The 21269-nt window shown below is 37.3% G+C and overlaps 2 protein-coding genes across 2 annotated transcripts in view; both read right to left on the reverse strand.

The window, feature by feature from the left end:
- LOC124162049 (zinc finger protein AEBP2) overlaps positions 1 to 7156 on the reverse strand; it is a 138052-nt gene extending 130896 nt beyond the window's left edge. The window contains exon 1 of the mRNA XM_046538385.1: positions 6787 to 7156. Within this exon, the coding sequence (XP_046394341.1) occupies positions 6787 to 7139 (353 nt within the window). The 5' untranslated portion in view covers positions 7140 to 7156. The remainder of the gene's footprint in view (positions 1 to 6786) is intronic.
- Positions 7157 to 9988: 2832 nt separating this feature from the next.
- LOC124162050 (phospholipase D1) overlaps positions 9989 to 21269 on the reverse strand; it is a 52138-nt gene continuing 40857 nt past the window's right edge. Inside the window, exons 16-22 of the mRNA XM_046538389.1 lie at positions 19417 to 19634; positions 18741 to 18866; positions 17845 to 17950; positions 17608 to 17739; positions 16114 to 16317; positions 13461 to 13583; positions 9989 to 10585 (exon numbers count right to left, since the gene is read on the reverse strand). Of these exons, the coding sequence (XP_046394345.1) occupies positions 10484 to 10585; positions 13461 to 13583; positions 16114 to 16317; positions 17608 to 17739; positions 17845 to 17950; positions 18741 to 18866; positions 19417 to 19634 (1011 nt within the window). The 3' untranslated portion in view covers positions 9989 to 10483. The remainder of the gene's footprint in view (positions 10586 to 13460; positions 13584 to 16113; positions 16318 to 17607; positions 17740 to 17844; positions 17951 to 18740; positions 18867 to 19416; positions 19635 to 21269) is intronic.

Genomic DNA, 21269 nt, shown 5'->3' on the forward strand with positions numbered 1-21269 from the left:
TTCCCTTCGCGATGACATCTTTTTCCGAGCCAAACGGTGCAATATTCTTTATAACATAATGGAAAAGAGCTGGCGCAAAGACTTCTGTTTCCATAACAACAACCTAAAAGAACGATTCATTCTTCATCTTTCAATTTTTCTAACATTGCATAAACGGAAAAAATCACTTTTAGGGATATTACGCAAAAATGCAGCTAGGAACACAGTTAAATATGTGTAACAGTGGAGCAGAAATAATAATTCGTGTAACTTTAATAGAAACACAGTCAAGTAGCGCCAAGTTCTTACGCCGCTCCATCAGGACGGTCAGGAAATGCCAACTAGAAGCCCGAACAGATCTTTCAACCAGGTATTTCATCTGCTTTCAGCTCACTTGGGAGTTTTTCTTGACCGTAATCTAATTTTCCTGACATTTTCCTAATTACCCTGACCGGTATGAACCTAGGGTAGAGTCTACACAAGGTATTTTAATATAAATCTATGCTTCTATCAATCACCCTTTGCGAAGTTATCGATATCCTTGATAAGGCTTCAAGACAATGATATTACCACTAGTAGTTGCCGACGCAGTAAGCGAGGCAAGAGGCATGGGTTGATTCAAGACGACGAGGAAATAATAACTTGAAATCATCAATGCATCAACATTTTCCTCGGGGAATACCATGTCTTTACCACGAAGGACACCTACTTGAGCCAAGCCTGACGCTAAGCCTTCATCCGCTCCAACAAAAAAGGCCTTTCGTAGAAATGAAGCCTGACTGACGACACCCACACGTCAGAGCTAGCGAAAAATACCCAATGGGAGTGATTCATTCGACATCACACGATAATTTCACAAGAAATCAATTAAATACCTTTATAATGGCTACAAAATTGGTTCCGTACGATGAAGAAAGGAAACAGCGATTCATCTTAGTTCCCAGCCTCAATTAACGCCTGTTCCATGACAATAATACCAATGTTTGATTAACCTCAATAAGGCTAACCCTTACTGTGGCCAAAAACACCTGTGCAATAAGGTCATTCAACGATAATAAAAAAATATTGGAAATAAATACTTAAAATGAGATGGATTTCCTGGCATCGACAAGGGGGTAAATATTAATTTGTCCTACCGGACGAGGTAGATTAGCATGGAGCATCTGGGAATTATATCGGCTTTCTTCCTCTGCCATCATGGATTCATGGATCCCTCTTCAATTCACATAAAGGCCTTAATACCTCTTTTATTCTGATCATAAATTCCATTCTCATCCTTCACCCATATAAAGAAGTCTCTCCATTAACCTCTCCTACAACATTCGAACGCCTCATCTCCTCTTCCTTCCACGATGTCCACGTTTTCGTACAACAAAGCGACAAAATCCAGACTACCATTTTCTTCAAACTCTAACATAACGATCATCCCATTAGCTCTGTCCTATTCATGAACGCCTCCTTTGCAAATGCAATCCTGATAGCATCACTGGTGTATCAGTTTTCCTCTAAGGTTCTGCCAAACAGCTGAACTGCACTACTTACCAGCTTCCACGCAAACTTTTGACCACCGATCATATTGAGCTTTACCACCTAATTTCATCTTGAGCCTCACATTCCTTGCATGTGAATCTTTACAAAACCTCATAAATTTAGTCTTATTATCATTAACCTTAAGCTATACTCCTCGCAACGCTTTTCTAACGCATTCACCAGTGCCAGCAACTCTTGCTCCAACTGCATAATCAATGCCTGATCACCCGCGAACCTCATAGAATTAAACGACAAGGAGGTATGGTGACAAAGAGCGACGACCACTACTTTGGACAGGAGGCTGGACAATATTACTAATTCCTTACGGGCGATGGAAGAGCTATCGATTTTTGTGAAGGAGGGATGTAAGAAAGACCCCTTGGTCAACTGAATAAAATAATCCATCTCATAAATCTCCGGCCTCGGTGGCGGCGGGATAACGTCTTCGCCTGCCAAACAAGAGGTCGCGGGTTCGAATCCCGCCTCGGTAAGTTGCCCCGGTCCAAGGCATGGTTGTTCGGGTATGTTTACTTGTTACATTTGTGCATACCCCGGTATAAAATGGCCAATAAGAGCTTTGGTTTGGTGGTTTGAAAATAAAATAAAATAATTGTATTTGACCGGAAACACGGACATATATCCAAGAACATGTTAGTGCGCACTCAATTCTATCCCACAAAGTAGCACACCAACATTCTTCTCCCGCTAAATACAGCTTATCGGCAAAAAAATCAATCTATTAGATGATATAAAATTCACAATTAAATAAGGAGGACGCCAGTGAAAGACAAACAGGATCCCTAAATCTCATACATGTTTACATCAGAATTTATTAGGTACTATGAGAAGAACCCAACTTAATAGTTTTAAATGTTAATCCCTTCGACACTATATTTACCATAAGCCAAGTTAAAGAGCTACATGGGCCGCATAATAGGAGAACAATCAACATACAGATCAAGATCAACGATAATGGGGAAATCAATCAAACTTTTCGGACATAAAATTAAAAAATAGCACATATGCAGTAACAAAAAGCATAAGGTAATTAAAAACTGCAAAAAAGGGCTGTAAAACGGAGTTTTCATGACATTCATTAGTTTGTTAAATAACAGTGAGTTCGATCCATTCCAATTCATGGAAATCATGTGGAAAGACTAGGAGGGGAACTTTCCTACGCAGAAGGCGTGATTATCACCCACGAGAGAGGCGACAGGAAGCCAAGGTCTTCAATGAAGTCATTCGCGACTAGAGAAAGAAACGCAGAAGTTACTCGGATATGCTGTGAAATCGCTATTGTATTCACGTGCAAGACCTTCACAAGCTCCTTTCCTGGATTGAAACTATTGTACGTCATCATGAGGCCTAGTGAGGGAAGTTGTTAATAGCATTATCCCTCACCATAAGTGTAACTCCTGAAAACTGAGTAAGTCCTTAAATGACGAAAAGAGTGGAGTTTTCTTTACCGCTAATGCAACTATCATTAAGTTATTTTTAAGCATACATTTCTACGAGTCCGTTCCGACATTTTATGAAACCTCAAGACAATATGTGGAGAAGTTCTTGAGAAAATAGCTTTCAAAGTGGAGCTACCGTTTCCCAAGAACCAGAAACCGTACCTTTTTTCATACGAAGCCGAATCGAAAATTTAAGGACGAATTTCGTATGAATTTAATTTCATTTAAAGTTAACTTCAGCAGATCCGATGGGGTAGTAGCCAAGATGCAATACTTCAACCTCGGCAATCTCTACTATTCACAAGGACAGATGTTCCCTTGATATCAGTCGTTTGTTATCTATGATTATTTTTTTACAATACATTTACGTTTCGATGCCAAAATTGTACTTTATTTCAGTCTTAAAAACCAACATTTCACTGCTAACTTCGACATTGTATTTGCGCATGGATATTTTAGCCAGTGCAACAATGCATGAGGATAAACACACAAATATGCTATTACTGAATCTTCCCCTTCCCGTTGCAAACTCACAACCTTTTCAGCAGGGTTCTAAAATACACCTACATAATACCCTGCGAGCCATCCCTAGGGTGTTTGGCATGGGGTGATCAATCACCAGTACGCAAGAATATTCCCACATTCACACCACACGAACATAAAAATGTTACACTGTATACTAACAAATTATACCTACACTTACATGCAAAGCGATTATACATGGCGATGGATAAAAATATTCCACGATCGCCTAATTCCCAAAATATCGACATTACACCAAGAAATTATATCGATATAAATGCTACCCTACGAGGTACTCCAGCATGCGGTATGGACATCACTATTTATCCCCAGCATGCACTATGCGAAATATAGGAGCTGCAACAATGACACGTGTACATATAAGGCAGGCGTTAGCTCTCACTAATTATTGACAATTATGCACGATTATTTCAGCTTTCAACAGAGGTGAATAATACGTGCAATTCTCCACTGCATGGAATAATTTATGCTTGGTGGGATCACACACCGCCCGCATAGGTACTCGCAGCAATTGCCAAGTAATTGCACTTGTATATGTTGCCTAGCACCTAGTAGCCGAGTGCTATATTAGGGAGAAACACATCTTGGAGGTGGAACTCCGGGTTACACGTGGATGGTCTAGGTACATGAGCACGTGCTATAGATTTTTTTCCGTAACCATGAAAAACACATGCAGCGTATTGTCTGTCGGGGTAACCTCACACCCACCTTCACCGGAACAGGGACAACAACTATGACGCCCAAACGAAAATCTAGGACCCAATATTTTTAAAAATATGAACACATTATCAAAATTAGACAATTTAACTCTTTCATCCTATCAATGACATTATTCCACATTCCCCAATTTTTTTTCATGCCAATCTCCCTGCATCTTAAAGAGGGGAAATGGAGAAAACGACGAATAGGCACGGATGTACAATGTACCACTAGTATGTACATCACACGATCCTGCGAGGTTGACAGCCCTATGTTACAAAACTCTTACTGGTTTATTATATAAGGGGTGTACTAATATCACCAACGAAATTAAATTCCGACTTCAAAATCTTTTATCTACAAACACCCTGTCGGTGGCACAAAGGGTGTAAAAGTTAAGTATATAAAGACATATATGGTCCCCTAAGTGTACTACCACCAGAATGGTGATAATACACTTCGGGGACCAACAAATATAATGAGGGTGGGAGTAAAAAAATTTTAAAAATCATCATAGAAATAATTTTACATATTCGTACGCACATGCTCCATTTCTGACGGGAAAAAGAACTGAAGTATGAGAAAACAAGACATCCTAACGATTGCGAAACGTTTTTCACGTACCTTGAACAGTAAAAATTAAAGCAGACATACATTTGACAGAGTGAAAAATTCAGACCAGCTTCTAAATCTATAAGGGGATTACTGCAAAGAAAAAGTCAGCATAGCTACTGGGCACCGTTGCGCCATGGGCGATATGCTGTGAAATTCTAATGCACCCGAGAAACCACATAGCTAATAACTACCTCGGAATATTAAAAAAAAAGGAACATCGACGGCTTCCTGGCAACTTAAGAATGGTAATTTACTTGGATTAGAATGGAAATGAAAACACAGCAGGAAGGAAATGCAACGACAAGAATATCGAACTAGGACATCCCTTCCATTGAGTGATTGCCGCCGGCAATGAAAAGCGGAAGGATAAGTTAGTGAGACAGAGTGACGTAATGATCGTTGAGTCCTTCCCTTTTCCCCTCACGCAAAAGCATTTTAGGAAATACGAGAGATGTGACTACAGCGTGATGTAATCGGGGTGGAAGAATCCTGCCTGCCGCGGAAGGATACCAACCGAGAAATCAGCTGGGTCGCACATCGGGCCTATTTCTCTAGTGCAATGTGAGTTGACCAAAAGAAAACCGCAATGACTGACGACAAAACGATACCTTAATAAATGATAGTCACCCATAACCTTTCATAAGCAACATAGCGCAAAACAATACTTTTTAAACGTGTTAAGTATTTCTCTCAGATTAAATATCTTGATACCTATACACCTGGTGAAACCCTAACTTGGGTTCAATCGCTTCCATCCAATATTTTGCCACACCCAAAATAATTTTAGAAATTGAATTTTCTTCGTGAAATATATAATACCATTACGGACGCCGGATATCGAATAACAGTTATTATGACGGAATCTCATTTAATCTCATGGTGGGGCTACTCTACAAAGGCGAACACGGACATGTGAAAGTAAAATTGTTAAATAGACTTAAGTAACACCGTAATCGTGCTTGGAACAGTGAGCTATAGAATGCACAAATTCCGCATAATAGTATCTAATCGCATATTGTACACTAACAAATTTCGACTATGAATGAGAAGTACACCAGAAAACCAAATGAGATGATCATAACCAGTAACACTATTAATGATCATACCATAAACGTACATCTCCAATTATCGTAAGCACCGAAAACATTTGAAGTATTCCTTAGATAACAGAAGTGAAAAACAAAAATTCGCAAATAGACAGTAAAGTGATAGGTAAGTATATGGTATTATAATTTCAAGAATTTGTTTATTATGCAATACACCATAGCAACTTTGTTTAATCGACATGAAAATAAATGTACATGCAAAGAATCGAGATAAATACCGATCCCTTATAGTTCGAATACATAAAATAGACGCCGAAATAGACTGTGTATTTTTTTTTCAATGGATTCCTGTGACTAGTAGCCATTGGATGCGTCGAAAACAAACATTGAGCCAACACATCATACATGCAAAGACCACCATAAGTAAAATCTTTGGAAAAAATTAACTTAAGTAAAGAATATTTTCACAAAAACTATCCAAACAAGCATTTAAAAGTCGTCTCGAGAAAATGATGCGATAGAAATTATTACATGTAATGCGATCCTATAGTACAAAGAAAATTAAATTAAATATCTTAAGATAAATGTTACTTTCGCAACATATTAGCTATTCTCTTTTGATTGACAAAAAGGAAAGTTTCCCTGAGCCAAACGTCGATTAAAAACAAGCTTCTTTGATTACGCTTTATTTCCTTTCCTACAGCTGATCATTCATGTTTTACCTCACTTTTTCAATGAGAAATAACATTTCCCTGAAAACCCACACCATTTCACAATGCTTCGCTTACGAGACTTCGTTGAAATTATTTTTTTCTTCGGGTTCAGGTAAGCTTAAAGAAGTATTTACGCGGGGTTCGTAAAGGTAAATACAGGCAGCATAAGCTCAATGGAAGAAAAAGCATCCAAAAGTAACTTACCTGTCAGAGCTCTCTGAGCTGTCATATCGGTCAGTACACCTCTTCTTCCTTACGTTATCGTCTCCACTGGAACAAAGCGATTTGAAATCTGTCGAAAACTCACTCACATGTTCATCACAATTCTCGGAGGCGTGCACTCTGAGTCCCACGCCATTCAAACGAAATTTTGCACCATAATTTTCACTTTCGCCACTCAAATAAAATTTAGACTTCATGCTGCATAGGCTTTTTGTGTTTACACATTCTTTGCGTATAATGTCGAGCACTTCCACACTTTTTTCTGCCATCTTAGAATCCACAACACCTTCCCTGTCCAACCCGTGCAACACTTCGTCTGCCATCTTGGAACGCATAGTTACTGTGACGTCATGGAGAAGGGGCGTGAACGATATGACGTCAATTATGCCACCTTCAACTGTTAATGAAAGATTCGGGGGGAAGAAAGGTGATCTTTAAATGCGATTTAGGTCTACGTATGCATTGGATTTCAAACCTGAATATAAAAATTAAAGCCTAACTCAAAAATTTAAGTTTAAATGCCTGAATAATATTTTTATCATTACTTTTATACCTATTAAGGCCAAAGACACACTTTTAAAGCACTTTTTGACAATATAAATATCTGATCAGTGCCCCCCGTGTAATTTTTGAACTCATCTGCTCAGTGCATATCGAATAACTACAGCCTGAATTATTCAGGATGAGCATGAAAATTGGTCTTAAATAGAATTTTAAGGGCATTGATGAGAAGAACCTATTGAATGAAAATATAATACAGAAATAATAAACAGCTGAGAAACTGGAATGTAATATATTACATATTACTTTTATGAAAGGAATAATGTCCTTCAATGCTAATGCCTACCAAATCATCCCAGGCATGAATTCGAGAAATTTCATTCGTGAATAGCTAAGAAACAGATTACAATACGGTAACAGTCTAGCTTATATTCAACATCAAATTTTACCCCTTCCAGGGTATATCAGAAGGAATGGTGAGATCTTAGTGACACAAAATTCTGCCGGGAAAGCATGCAGCATTCCAAAATTTTCAGCTATGTTGAGAATTTTATGAAAAATATTAAATTCCATGTGGAGGTAAATACGTCCTTTCTCAACAATAATAATTATTACTTTTTGTGTTGCCATGGCACTCCTCTTGCCTAGTATCTTATTGAGCTAACCCGGACCAAAAACTAGCCCAGCTAAAGCTTAACTGATATAATGTGGCTCTCAAATCAATGTTTTTATTTCACCACCTTTACAAACAGTACTTAAAAATAATCGATTATCTGTCTACGTCCATTAGGCCTCAAACATATTATCCCTGAGAGGTAATGCCTACCACCAGGAGCTAGTGGAAAGTAATGATCTACAAAGAGAAATACTCATGCTACAGCGATGAAAATATAAAACCCATGACGGTTAATACTCACCACTCAGAGCAAAAAGGTTAGGTACTATTCTTTGAAAGAATCCACTGATCAAAGAGGCACTTTGTCCCTTTTTTTGTCTTTCCTCAAGTCCATACTGGGAAACAAATGAATCACTTTTCTCTGATTGTAATTACCAATCAACATTTTCCTATTCTTATAAATGCATCTAACTCCATGAATGCCTTTCTAAAAATGACCTCTCTAATCCTATCACTTCCTTGATCAGACATAATTCCTCACCTACACCTTTTCCTAAGATTCCCTGACCTCAAAGCCTTCTCAATTCTCATTAATTTGTCTAACAATCAACATTTGGCAATAAATTGATGCTGTATTCTCCAGAATAATTTAAATGCAGGGCAGTCTAACTATGACCTAATGGTTCAAAAAGATTGTGGTAACGAGTTAGGGGTGGCTGCTCCCCAACTTTTTGAGTTTCAGAAGAAACATAAGGGTTATTTCTGTAAATTTTTCAGCAGAAAAAAATTGAGAAAATAAATTGAGCTTATAAACAAGGCTCTTACATTCTCCAATAAAATATCATAAATTGTCACTATCGCTGAACAATGTTTTTTTCAATTTGTTTGTGGAGAAATTAAAATGTTTTAATTCATTCACGTTGGAGTAAAAGGCCTTAAATACAAATGCAGATAGGATATAAACATAATTCCACATGTCCTTGACATCTTTCATTATAGAACCTCTCCCAAGGTTGAGTTGAAGAGCTGCAGTACATTAGTTGAATGTAAGAAACAGTGATTTTTCTGTAATAATTTGTTGTACATGTATCAAGTATTCAGAATTTCCCTCTGGAAAAGGGGTAATAAGCAACCCACTGTGGCATTTACTGGCACGTTCACAGCCAGCAGGAATTCGCAGGGTTTCTCCTCATCCTGTAGAAAATACCATATTGTACATGCACACACAATGTACACTGTTTGCTGCACTTCAGACAGCACTGCCCTTTGTGCTTGAGGTCTTTCTCACTGCTCAAGCAGATCACACAACCTCCCTATGGAATACCATGTCACAGGAATAGCTAAGCACACCAGTAACACACTCCAATGGCATGATGATATCCACAATGCAAGAGTAGAAATGGCAGGAGGATTGATAAATTCTTTAGCTGGAAGGAGAAAAAATGGAGACCATTTTTTCCCAAGGAATAAGTAAATATTACATTTCCTCACATTTCATTGGAGGGGCATAAGAGGTTGTGAAAGGGGGGCAGCATGTTGATTATTATCAATGAAGTTGATACATATTATGTGAATTACCTTTCTGGAAGTATATGAGCAGCATAAAGTTTACATAGTGTGTGCATGTACAATATGGTATTTTATACAGAATAAGGAGAAACCCTGTGAATTCCTGATGGCTGTGAACTAGCCAACAAACTCCACTGTGGATAGCTTATTCCCCTTTTCCGGAGGCTAATTCTAAATACGAGATACATATACAACAAATCAGTGTAGACTGGTAACGACTGCAGCCATGCTTGATAATGACATAGAATATGTCGAAGCCGGTTGCCAAACAATTACACCAGAGCAGAAAGTACAAAGTGCCATATTATTAATATTGCTTATCTTCTGCATCAGCCACCACATGTGATTTTACCACAAGAAATATATATCAAGTGTCCTCCCATGGTGCCACCTGATCTTACAGAATTCCTATTATAATGGGTACATGTAAGTGTATTTGCAGCCAACAAGGAATCATATTTGCTCCACTTTATGCCACAGTTTGAATAAAAATCATAGTTTCTAGATGTTGTGCAATAAAACTCTAAAGAGTAATTTATTACAGCTTTTGAACACAATGTATAAACTTATATATAAACATTTATCTTGAATATAATATAAAAAATTCTCACAAAATATTTCAACAACGATAAAACTTGTATAACATTAAAAGAGCACATAATTTCATTATATTGCTGTGAAAATGCCATAAGGATACATAATGTATCAGCTATTTCTCATACTGAGCATTAATTTTCCATTTATGATGAACGTCTATATCAACAAAATATATACACGATATAAACTGTAACCTTAAAAAATTATTGTATACGGTATTATTTCCTACAAAAATACTGCATATAATGAGCTATGATGGATAAAAATATTTCTTTGCACAATATTCTCATGCTTGTGGTCCAAAAATAGCATGGAATTCCCAGAGATTCAAAGTTGAACAAATGCAGCAATAGTAAAGAGAGCAGTATATGAGTAAATGAGATTTTGGCAGGCACATCATGTCCAGAGATTCGTAGGCATTAAGCCAGTGACGGAGCTTGGGTTTGGAGTCAAATTTTCACCTTCAAGGAAGTTCAGTGGGAGAAATACCAGGTGGCCCTGTGAATATAAAATGTCAATTCATAATTAAGCATTTTTAATACCCATGTGATAACTTATTTTTGGAGAGGTTGTATCATAGTTACAAGTTAAAGTCGAGAACCTTTTTTTTCCAAACACTAGAGTTCATTCAAGCACAAATTAAAAATGCTTATATATCAAAATTCAATTTATTCACTAGATGAGTACTACGACTAGTGTAAAAAATATGTTAAAAAAAAAACTCGACACCTAGCAAGCCATAACATGTATATATTAAATCACTGGGATCTATCATGTATATCTAATATGTTCTTATTCTGGAAGCTAAAATATGTACCACTGTCATCTGTCTTTTATGTTTTTATCTCATGTGTTGTTTGTCCACTATATGACGTTTTCTATGTTACATTGTAACCAAACAGAAATAAAATTATTATTATTATTATTAGAGTAAAACAGACAATGGCTTACAATAGTCATCAAGACTTGAGTAATTTTATGACAGCATCTTAGCCAATCTACCTCTTCTGATGCTGTACTGTGATTGTACACTGTGCTGAATAAAATGCTTGGTTTTTAACACACATTTTGCCATCACGAACATGTTTTGGGTTATGAGAGAAAAAGGGTATTTCAAAGGGTTAAATTTTACTATTTGAAAAGAAAAATTCTTCTTATAGACCCTGTCCTAAAATACAGTGGAACCTCGTTAAAGCGAGTACGGGCTATTGCGAGACCCCCGCCATTACGAGAGATAGCCGATGCACCGTCAATTGACCATATAATAAGCATGTTTAAAAAATTCGTTTTTACAAGGCCCTTTTGGTGTTGGCGCTCGCCATAGCGAGTGTTTCGCCGGAGAGATCGCCGGAAAACCTTCATCAAGAGCCCCTTATCTCTGTAATTTCTTGCGATCTGTTAGAAATGAAGTTAACATGGAGTGCTCAGTCTCAAATTCATGTAGTAAACTGTCGTTCGACATAAATAAGTAGTTCATTTTGGTGAAAATATTGTGGCATTAACATTCGCGAATGCTTGATCTTCTTTTGTTCCTCGGGTGGCAGAATGCAGAGGGCATCATACCCGCATGTCCGTGAGTTGCGTGAATAGAAAGCAATTGATGGCAGACACCATGACCAAAAAACAATGCTTTGCATGATTTTTATTCAGTGCGGTGCTTATAAATTGTTTGAATAGTTAGTCGTTGTTTGAGTAAGGAATTTTAGTGATGCAAAAGAAAACATCGCCTTTCGTCTAGATTTATGCTTACGTTTATCGGATATAAATTTATCTGTCACCGCACCACTCCTGTTCCTGTATAACTGTTTGCAAACAGGTATATTGGCTGTTATTTGCTCCACCCCTGGTAAACCGACAATTTGCTATAGCGAGTGTTTATTGGAGCACCGTGGGGTCTCGTTTTATCGAGGTTGCACTGTAGGTGATTGTAGATAAAAGCTTGGCTGATTGACCCTCTGATCAATAACCAAGTGCTCTACCCACGACATCAACACACACTCCCATAAATTTTGTTTATGACGAAAAAGTGAAAGGAAAAGCAGGAAGCAGTGCCTATGACAAAATGCATTGTAGTTCCCCCTCAGTTGTTTTGTCTCTGGAGGCAGGTTGGAATAGGCGATCAGGTTGGTGTGGTGGTTAGAGTGTTGGCTTCCCACCTGGTGGGCTTCGGTTCAAATCCTGGAAGTGGCAGAGAATTTTCAGACTGCCCGATCCCTGCTTGAGTGTTGTGTGGAGGACATTTCAAGCGAAACACTCCGTCCGTCGGATGGGACGTTAAGCCGTGGTCCCCTTGGCACCTTTCGTTAAGAGCAGGCTAATGCCGATGCCGGGTTTCTCTCCACCCTTCCTTCCATACCCTTCCCTCATGAGGCAAATGACCTCAGCAGTCTGTCGCCTCCTCCAAATACCATACCATACCATACCAGGTTGGAATAACTTGAATCATGACGTATTTGCTAATTGTTCCTCAAAGCTTGGCACGGGCAATTGCTTGATCTGCCATCAATGAGCCAATTATTTTGAAAGGCAATTGTAAAAGGTTTCAATTCTACCACGTGAACCACAGTAATTTTCACATTTTCCCATTGGAAATTTCCTCTCGACTGGGAATTGAAATACAGACATTTGGATTTCCGGGTCACAGCACTGATCACAGCGCCATCCAAGTTCAATGATTCCCATGATAATTTTACCTATGCTCATGGTACCAAGTGTTAGGGTGCTTATGATCCATCCAAGATGATGAGGGAATGTGGAATTTCACAAAGCCACAAGCACCAGTAGCATTGCCAGAAACCACTTTCCTTAACTTTCTTTATGCTAAGCGCTACCTGCTAGCAGCCTGCAGTGGTGCTCATAGCCTTGCATCCAAGTGGCCTCACACAGCGACAGCCGGAACCAGAATGACATCACACATGCTTTGCCCAACATTCGCACTTAGCCATCACATTTTCGGGCGCTTGAAAATATTCACTTTTCATTTAATCGCAAAAAATAGATTTCGTCATTTAAAAGTCTAAATGCGTGAAATACGTGCTCCAGGAGTAATAATCTTTCGATTTAGGTAATAAAAAAAATAGAGCCACCTTATTGTAATGGGAATCAAGGACTCTAAATAGTGTACTGGTTTCCTCTCAGTAGCTTAAAAAGCCAAAGGTAAGTAGTTCAATTCTCAGTATCCAGGAATTTTTTACTGCAACAATTATGTTCGAGATTAGTAATGAGGATTAGTATGTAACTACACAGAAATAGGTTGGTGTGGCACATACGGAGGCTGACAATTTTTCATGCATGCAATATTTAGCCATTACTGTTTCTAATACCCTCCTTCACCAATAAAAAAACTACACTTAGGAAAAAAATTGAACCATACTTTGACATCTTGTAGCTTAATCTTGGCAGTTGAAGGATCTGACACACTCAGAGGAATCTCATCCTGGTACTTCTTCAATTTAAAAAATGTCGGTACAGCATCTGAGGGAATACACTTGAAGACCTGGAATTTAAAAATGCATGCATGTACTTAAATGTGAGAGATACTTGGCATTAAAACATTCATGACAAGTACATTTAAAAAAAATCTAGAATGAAGCATCCCACGTACTCACTAGTATACAAAACAAATTCATTGGCTCTTGCGATCATCCAAATGAACCACAGCTGAGAAGGCCAGAAATATCTTGCGGCTTGAAATTTTATACATCCCATTAAAAGACAACTTTCCCAACATGGCTGAAAATATTTTCTAAAAGATCATGGCTTCATCGGATGGATGAAGCTTCCCAATCAAATCACAAAACAACTGTCTTCAGCGGGCTTGTCTCATTCACATCATTCAAAAAAATAAATACATATGACGATATAAGAGTGATTTTTAAAATCATAAATACTTACTGGCATAAAAAATAGGATAAGCATTGAGTTCTGCATTTTAGCTGACAGCTCATATGATGGAATTGATATAGCAATTGAACATTGCATAGACAAATGTGCATGCAATATATCATTTATTCTCAACAGTGTATAAGAGAGCCATACTTCGACCCAATAGAATTCTTTTTTCAAAATGAAAATTTCTCTTAGAAATCAAATTTTTCATAAATTACAACTAGCAATTAGCCTCTTAGAAATCAAATTTTTCATAAATTACAACTAGCAATTAGCAAGTCAACGATTATATTTTAATGCTCCAATTTCACATTAAAATTTTTAATTAAGGATAAAACAAGAATGCCCCAACAAATTAAAAGTAGGGCTACTGACACGAAGGATGAAGGAAAGGGTGTTTTTTTCCGCAAATCAAATCATGAAATCATATCACAAAAGAATTCTTTATATCAGTACACACGAAATTTAATAACGCCAATCCAGATTGTGACAAATTTTTAGTCATTATGAGGGTTGCTACAATGCATTACTATTAATGTCTACTCCATGCCTTGTTGAGGCTTAAGTTTAAAGGAAAGATAATTTTTTGCAAAATAAAACCTGAGTTTTTTTGTTCAAAATATGAACATATTTATAGTAGGAACTACATTTTTAGGTAATTCTAGAGGAAATTTTATAATACTTTAGCAAGCTTGCTTCAGCAAATGTTTTGATAGAACTGGAAAAAAATTGCAGCAGCATTCAACATTTTTTAAACGACGAGTGTTGCATACCTTCCAGGATGAATGAAAATCTTTGGTCCCAGAAACATCTCAAAATTAATTTTATATTTCTTTTCAGACATGCTCTTGTTATAAAAATAGCATAATTCAGGGTAGAGTTATTGGTGTTTTTAAATATTTTTATAGGTATGATATTTAAATATCATCAGTGGTCAGCAGTTCTTCAGATCGAGAATGCCACGCATTCTCCTTCAATCACTCTTTCAGTGATTCAAAGCAAAGGGTGGTTTTGTTAGGTGAGGATAGAGCTCACCCCAGACTAGGTCATAGGAGTGAACTTCTCACATTCAAAGTAGGGGGGCAGTTATTTTCCCTGGGCCACCACACACAATGAGAATTTTTGTTAGGGGGTTACCAATGGCTTCACTCAGGGTTAAAACCCCTCAATCAGCAGCCAAATATGCTTTACCCACTAGGCTACCATGCTCCTCTACCTTGATATGGTCCCTAAAGCCCCCTTTTTGGAAAATTACTATTCACCAGCCATGGTGCAAATATTGTTCCAGATCTCGATTTATAATGCAACATTTTGGAGCAATACATAAATCATAAAAAGCTTTAGAAAAAGACTACAAACTTGCAACGAAATGAAAATTAAAATGAATCTCTGGTATACCTACTTCTTCATACTAAAGTTACCAGAATTATTATCTCTGTAAGCTCTAACTTATTATCTCACATTATGTTATTTTCAAGTGAGCCAATGATGGAAAATTTCTAGAATGAATGATAAATTTCTTTTTGCGAATCCTAATTTCAGATTTGATAGAAGATGAATGGGTGGTATTTTATGTATAGCTTCAGGATTCACAGTATTTGACTTGGATTGAAAACATATATTTCACTTTAATTATGACCCTTCTTTCTCTGAAATTGAATTGGGAGTTGATGGCTTTGACCAACATTGTCAATTTTAACTCTTTGATGAAATTGTATCTTTAAAGGACCATCGCTGCATTCACCCTATCCATTGCTAAGATAGTGACAAAGTACATCCTCATTAATGATAGGTGGCAGTGACCATCACTCATTCATCTAAGACTGCAAATGGTCCCCATCCAGCCAAGCTCAACCCATAAAATATAATTGCATTAATTTTCACCAAATGATATGATAAAAAATTAAAGAGCTGAAGGTTGAAAGCAAGCTAATTTTTCCGCTTTGTACTGCTAATTGAGTACACACCATTTCTCAAATGCAAAAAGAATTTTTATATTTTACGGATACCCACTTAAATATGATCTTGATCAAGAGATAATTAAACTTACACCACAAGGTGTACTTGCTGGGCCAACCACTAACAATACCTAGCAGGAAAAAGGGAAGAAAAGACTGAATGGAAAAGTGCTCACTTACCTCTTCAAATATTTCTGTGTTCTTGGCAGCAGTGCTCATCCACACATCATGATAGAATTGACCGGATATAGGATCATCAACAATCCTCGAAGTAGTATCCAAGATTCCCAAATGCTCCCGAAACAAGCTTTTACGCAAGGATGATGCGTACTTTCCAGAGAGATGCAATTTCCCATTCATTGAAGACTCCACAAACTCTTTATCCTGATAAAATTATGAAACCAATTATCATGATTTCCTCTTAGGAATATGTATATGCAATTACATAATGTATTTGGTATACGTTTAAAGGCTAAATGAAGAATCTAAGTTAATAAGTTCGACTGATTCAGGCATGATATAATGGAAGATCAAGATATTGAAAGAAATAATTATTGAAGACAATGAATAGCATAGTAGTCTGTGCAGCTGTCCAGGAAGCCAAAGATAGACAGTTAGTTCGTTGCCTGGTCCACGGGAATTTTTCCCTTGGCAATTAATTCAAATTCAAAAGCCAATTATGCAGCATATTTAAAATACAGTGAGCCCTCGTTCTACGTCACCCCGTTTAACGTCATTTCGCAATAACGTCACGAAAATTTTGAGATCGTCATTTGTTTATCGCACCCTCGCTTCGCATTAACATCAAGTCTTTTAACTTTCGCGCGAGAAAAAAGGCGAAGTGGCAGGCATTGCAAGTTGTTCGTTTCGTGGGCGGTAATACAGTCAGTCTATAGAAAGTGTAAAACCGTGTGTATATTGTTAATTGCGATTTCGGTTTTAGAAAATTTTAGCATCAGAGATATTTCTACGAAAATGTCCAAGAGAACAATGTTCACAATAATGTTGGATCCTGTAACTACAACGATGTTTTAGTGATGATGATGCCCAGGCGACGCCCGTCCGCCTCAATTCGCAATTAAAACCATATCTTCGATTTCACAATCCCAGTTTGCCCACCCTCGTTCATTTCCGCCATTTTGATTTTGCTCCAGACCGGTACGAAAAGAAATTCTCGAAGCGAACGTAGCGCCCATGGTCCTTATATACGGGCCATGGTAGCGCCTATGGACCGGTGCTCCGGAGCACCGTCTGTAGCATCTGGTAGCGGTAGTAGCATTCATTGGACCGCACCCCATAGCGAAGCCGAAAAGCAAATGCGGGAAGATACAAAAATGGAGAAGGACTGCTGCTATTGTCGTCGATGAAGACAGGAACTCTTATTTATGCCATAGTTTGGCATTCCCATCGTAAAAAATGCCCCAGATATGATACGCTAAAATTTTTTTGCATAGGAATTGTGAGGTCTAGGAGCCGATATTCACTTTAAACATTGTTTTTTATGGGATATTATGCTTCGATTAATGTCATTTCGTTTATCGTCACATTTTTCATGAACGGTAAGTGATGTTAAACGAGGACTCACTGTACATCACATCTCATCTAATTATTTTTCATACAACAGTAATGAGTTTTAAACATAAGAATGCATTGATAACATAGATCAACACTTACCTCAACAATAACAGCTATTTCTGAATCCCTTTTTCCAAGCAGACTCCGATCATTTATGTTGGCTGATCCACAAATAACAATTTTATCATCAACAATCATCAGCTTAGAATGAACGTAGATTAGCTCAGTGACCTTAGAAAGTGAGTAAGAGAAAGAAAAAAATTACATATGATAACAGATGAGGTATCAATAAGCAGATTAAGTTAAAATGACGGAAAGAATGAATTACTGACTCACCAGATCATTATGTAGCACTGAATGGGTTCGCAAGCCATAGAAAGAAATATATTCCTTTGGATCAATTCCGGCTTCTTTTAAGCGATTCAATAGGGCATCCTTACCCCTGATCAGAAGCAAAAGAGACAGTTAAAAATATCACTCATTTAAGGACCCTGAATAGTACACATAAAGAAGAGTTAATTAGGTATTTTCAATTTCAACAATCAAATTGAAATGATGAAATAATGTGAACATAGATAACATGGAAAATTCAACATAGTATATAACTCATATTTTTAAATGCAGGTATAAAATTAACCTTGACAATACACATAATATTTCTCTAACAAGCCATATGCTCAAATTTTATAAACAGCAAAACATACTTGCAATGGAAAGACTGAAAAATGACTTTTCAGTAAGACGTATTCTCCTTATACTTTGCAGTGGCAAAGATTGAAGTTCAAGCTTAGTAATTGCATGTGTGGTGGGTGGCCCACTTCCAGGGTCAAGTTTTAAAAAATTAAATTTAAACTGAGTGGATAAAACAACTCTTAATAATTGTGATGTCTCATGCTACAGTATGCATTAGTAGCTCAGTTGTGTTTTTATGTCACAAAAATTGCAAATTAGAAAGGAGTACAAAAAACCTCCCAAGGTAATTTCATTCACATTGCTCAGATTACAGGAAATTGAATTCTGCTTGGTTCAACACAAACACCGAATATCGTTTGCAGTTTAAACAACATCACAGACCCTTTGCTTTCAGCACTAGATCCTGAGGGTATTGAAAATCCAACATCTCATTTGATGGCTATTAATGTTCATTTAATCGTACGTGACCTCATGCCAACACCACATAATTCACTACTATGCCAGTATTTTTCATATCCTTTACGGGGGACACCACAAACCTGCAGATTGATGAATAATTCCAGTGGGTAATAGCATGAAGGGATGTGCCTGTTGAGGTGCCAACCTCACCCTCAAAGCCAGGCAGAAGAGGCATCACCACATACACACGGAAAGTTGAGCCCTCTCTGGATGGCAAAAATAAGGTGCATAGAAAATTAAATTCAAACGAATGAGTCAATTTTTGGACATTTTTCTCCACTAATGGCACACTTTAATGGAAGCAGAAGCCTAAATTTTGCAAATTTCAAGTGCTGTGCCACAAAAATTTTCAATTGTCTATTTTTTGGTCAAAGATTCAAAAATTTTCCTAAGAAATGAACAATATACAGTTGCTATTTGATTCAAAAATTACAATTGGCAATCAATGCTAACTTCAGTATAAAATTAATTATTTAATTAATAAACAAATAAAAAGCTCGCATACGTGCACCATGACTGCCTAAAATGCGATTAATAATTGGTAACCAGTACATAATTAATTTCTAATCTTTAGTAATTTTCCTAGAGGAATTTGGTAGAACAAGAGAATAGCTGTATTTAGGTACCATAATTGAATCTAGAAGCATTATTTTTCATACCCTTTGGGATGCAACTCCTGTACCCCTTTTTTAACTTGTTATTTTCACTTCCTAAGACAGTCAATTTTAACAAATATCCAGCAATATCTGAACTAACCTGTGAGCACGTACAATCCGTTGGAGCAGTGAGTCCCCAATCTGATTTTTCACTTGCCCTACCCCTCGCCCACCAGAGTGTGTGATGAAGAATTGGTTCTCGATGTAGATATAATATTTAGCTTTGTTGATGGCATCAATGTATGCTAAGTGGATGCTCTCCTCATTTGTGTCCCCTTCAATGAAACCAGCACTCCAACAGCTCACACTCCGCAGCACCTACAATAACAAAACCCATCCATTCATAAATCAGTCTCAGCTCAATTACACACACAACACTTACAGCAGTGATACTGACTGTTATGCCATTGCTACATGAAATCATTTTTTGTACAACTGACATTCAATACCCAGCCAGCACAATATATGTACACCATCAAGGTAAGGTTTAAGGATTAAATAGATAAACTGCTTATAGTTTATGTAACTTACTGATTCTCACATCAAAGTTCACATGAGGTATGTTCAAAAAGTAAAAGTAATGTGACTGTCGACCACATGTCAACTGAAAGGATATTTAAGGGAGACATAATGGAGATAACAGTTAGATGGGATACGCCTGAGACCATATCTACTAATTATTTTAGAGGGGCTTTTAAATCCTAAACCCTCCTCCCATGCAACAGTGTTGCTTCACAGGCTATGGTTTTATAGTTTTTCAAAGTTGGCAACACTCAGTTGATGATCTGACCAGAGCAAGCATTGCAAGAACACAGCGACAGGGCCAGAAGTTCAAAAATGGTACTTCCCTCATTAATACAATTAAAGTTTCTTCATTTGCCCAGTAAGGAGCTGGCACTACGCTATAACCCTCTCTAAGGTGTTGTTACCAGTCTTAGGCCCAGAGGGGCACTGAATCTTTTTCTCAGTCATAGTGGGATATAATCTTGGTCCATTTCCACGTGGTTTAACCATTACGGTACACCTTTAACGTGAAATATAATTTTATACAATAGGTTAGCTAAAAAAATGTAACCACTGCCTAGACTTATATTTAGTCGGCAATTGACAATTTTTGTTCGGCAGTTCATTAACAGCTTTTAAACAAAATTCTAGCATCAACATTAAACTCTCCAGAAAAGAAATTGTAATCATGGTTAAAAAAACGTAACTTTGTTCTTCACCCTTGAATATTATTTTGTGCATTATATATTCTTTGGTTAAAATTATTTTAAATTTAATGTATTTATTAATTCAATTAGTAGTGTTTGAGCAGGAATCTAAGAAACCCTGCTCACAATTACCACTTCATTCATTCATGAGATGCTCTGTCTATGGAAATCTTGTTTTTAGATCCTAGCCATTCAGCTGTAATATTATTTTACACTCTTAAACAGGGAATCCATTGGACTATGTGCAATCAATAGTGCCCTATCATTGGGAACTGTATTGTATAGAACATTAGCCCATAAGTGTGAGTACACCTGAGGAGAATGTATAAACTTCTGAGACACGTGGGATCACCTGAAAAAGATGACACCAAAAGATTTTACGAGACAAATTCTCGCCAAAAGGAACAAATTCTTGAGGATAAAATGAGCTTTTCCTGGAAAACATCGACCTGGTTAATGCGGTTCCAGGGAAACTTAGAAAAAATAGTGAGGAAGAACTGAGATTATATTCTCCCTCGATGGCTTTGTTTTACATTTTTTGGATTGAAATGTCATATTTTAAACAAAATACATATATTGTACCCCCTCCCTGGTACCACTAGTTCTGGGGGAGATCACACCTATGGGTGATGGCATTATGAGATAATGTACTAATGGAGAGGGAAACAAAATTGTAAAGATATATGGGATTCTTCAAGTGAAGATTCATGTGCATAGAGCCTATGACTCTCCAAGTAAGGCC

Source organism: Ischnura elegans, chromosome 7 (genome assembly GCF_921293095.1).
Source record: "Ischnura elegans chromosome 7, ioIscEleg1.1, whole genome shotgun sequence".
Lineage (NCBI taxonomy): Eukaryota > Metazoa > Arthropoda > Insecta > Odonata > Coenagrionidae > Ischnura > Ischnura elegans.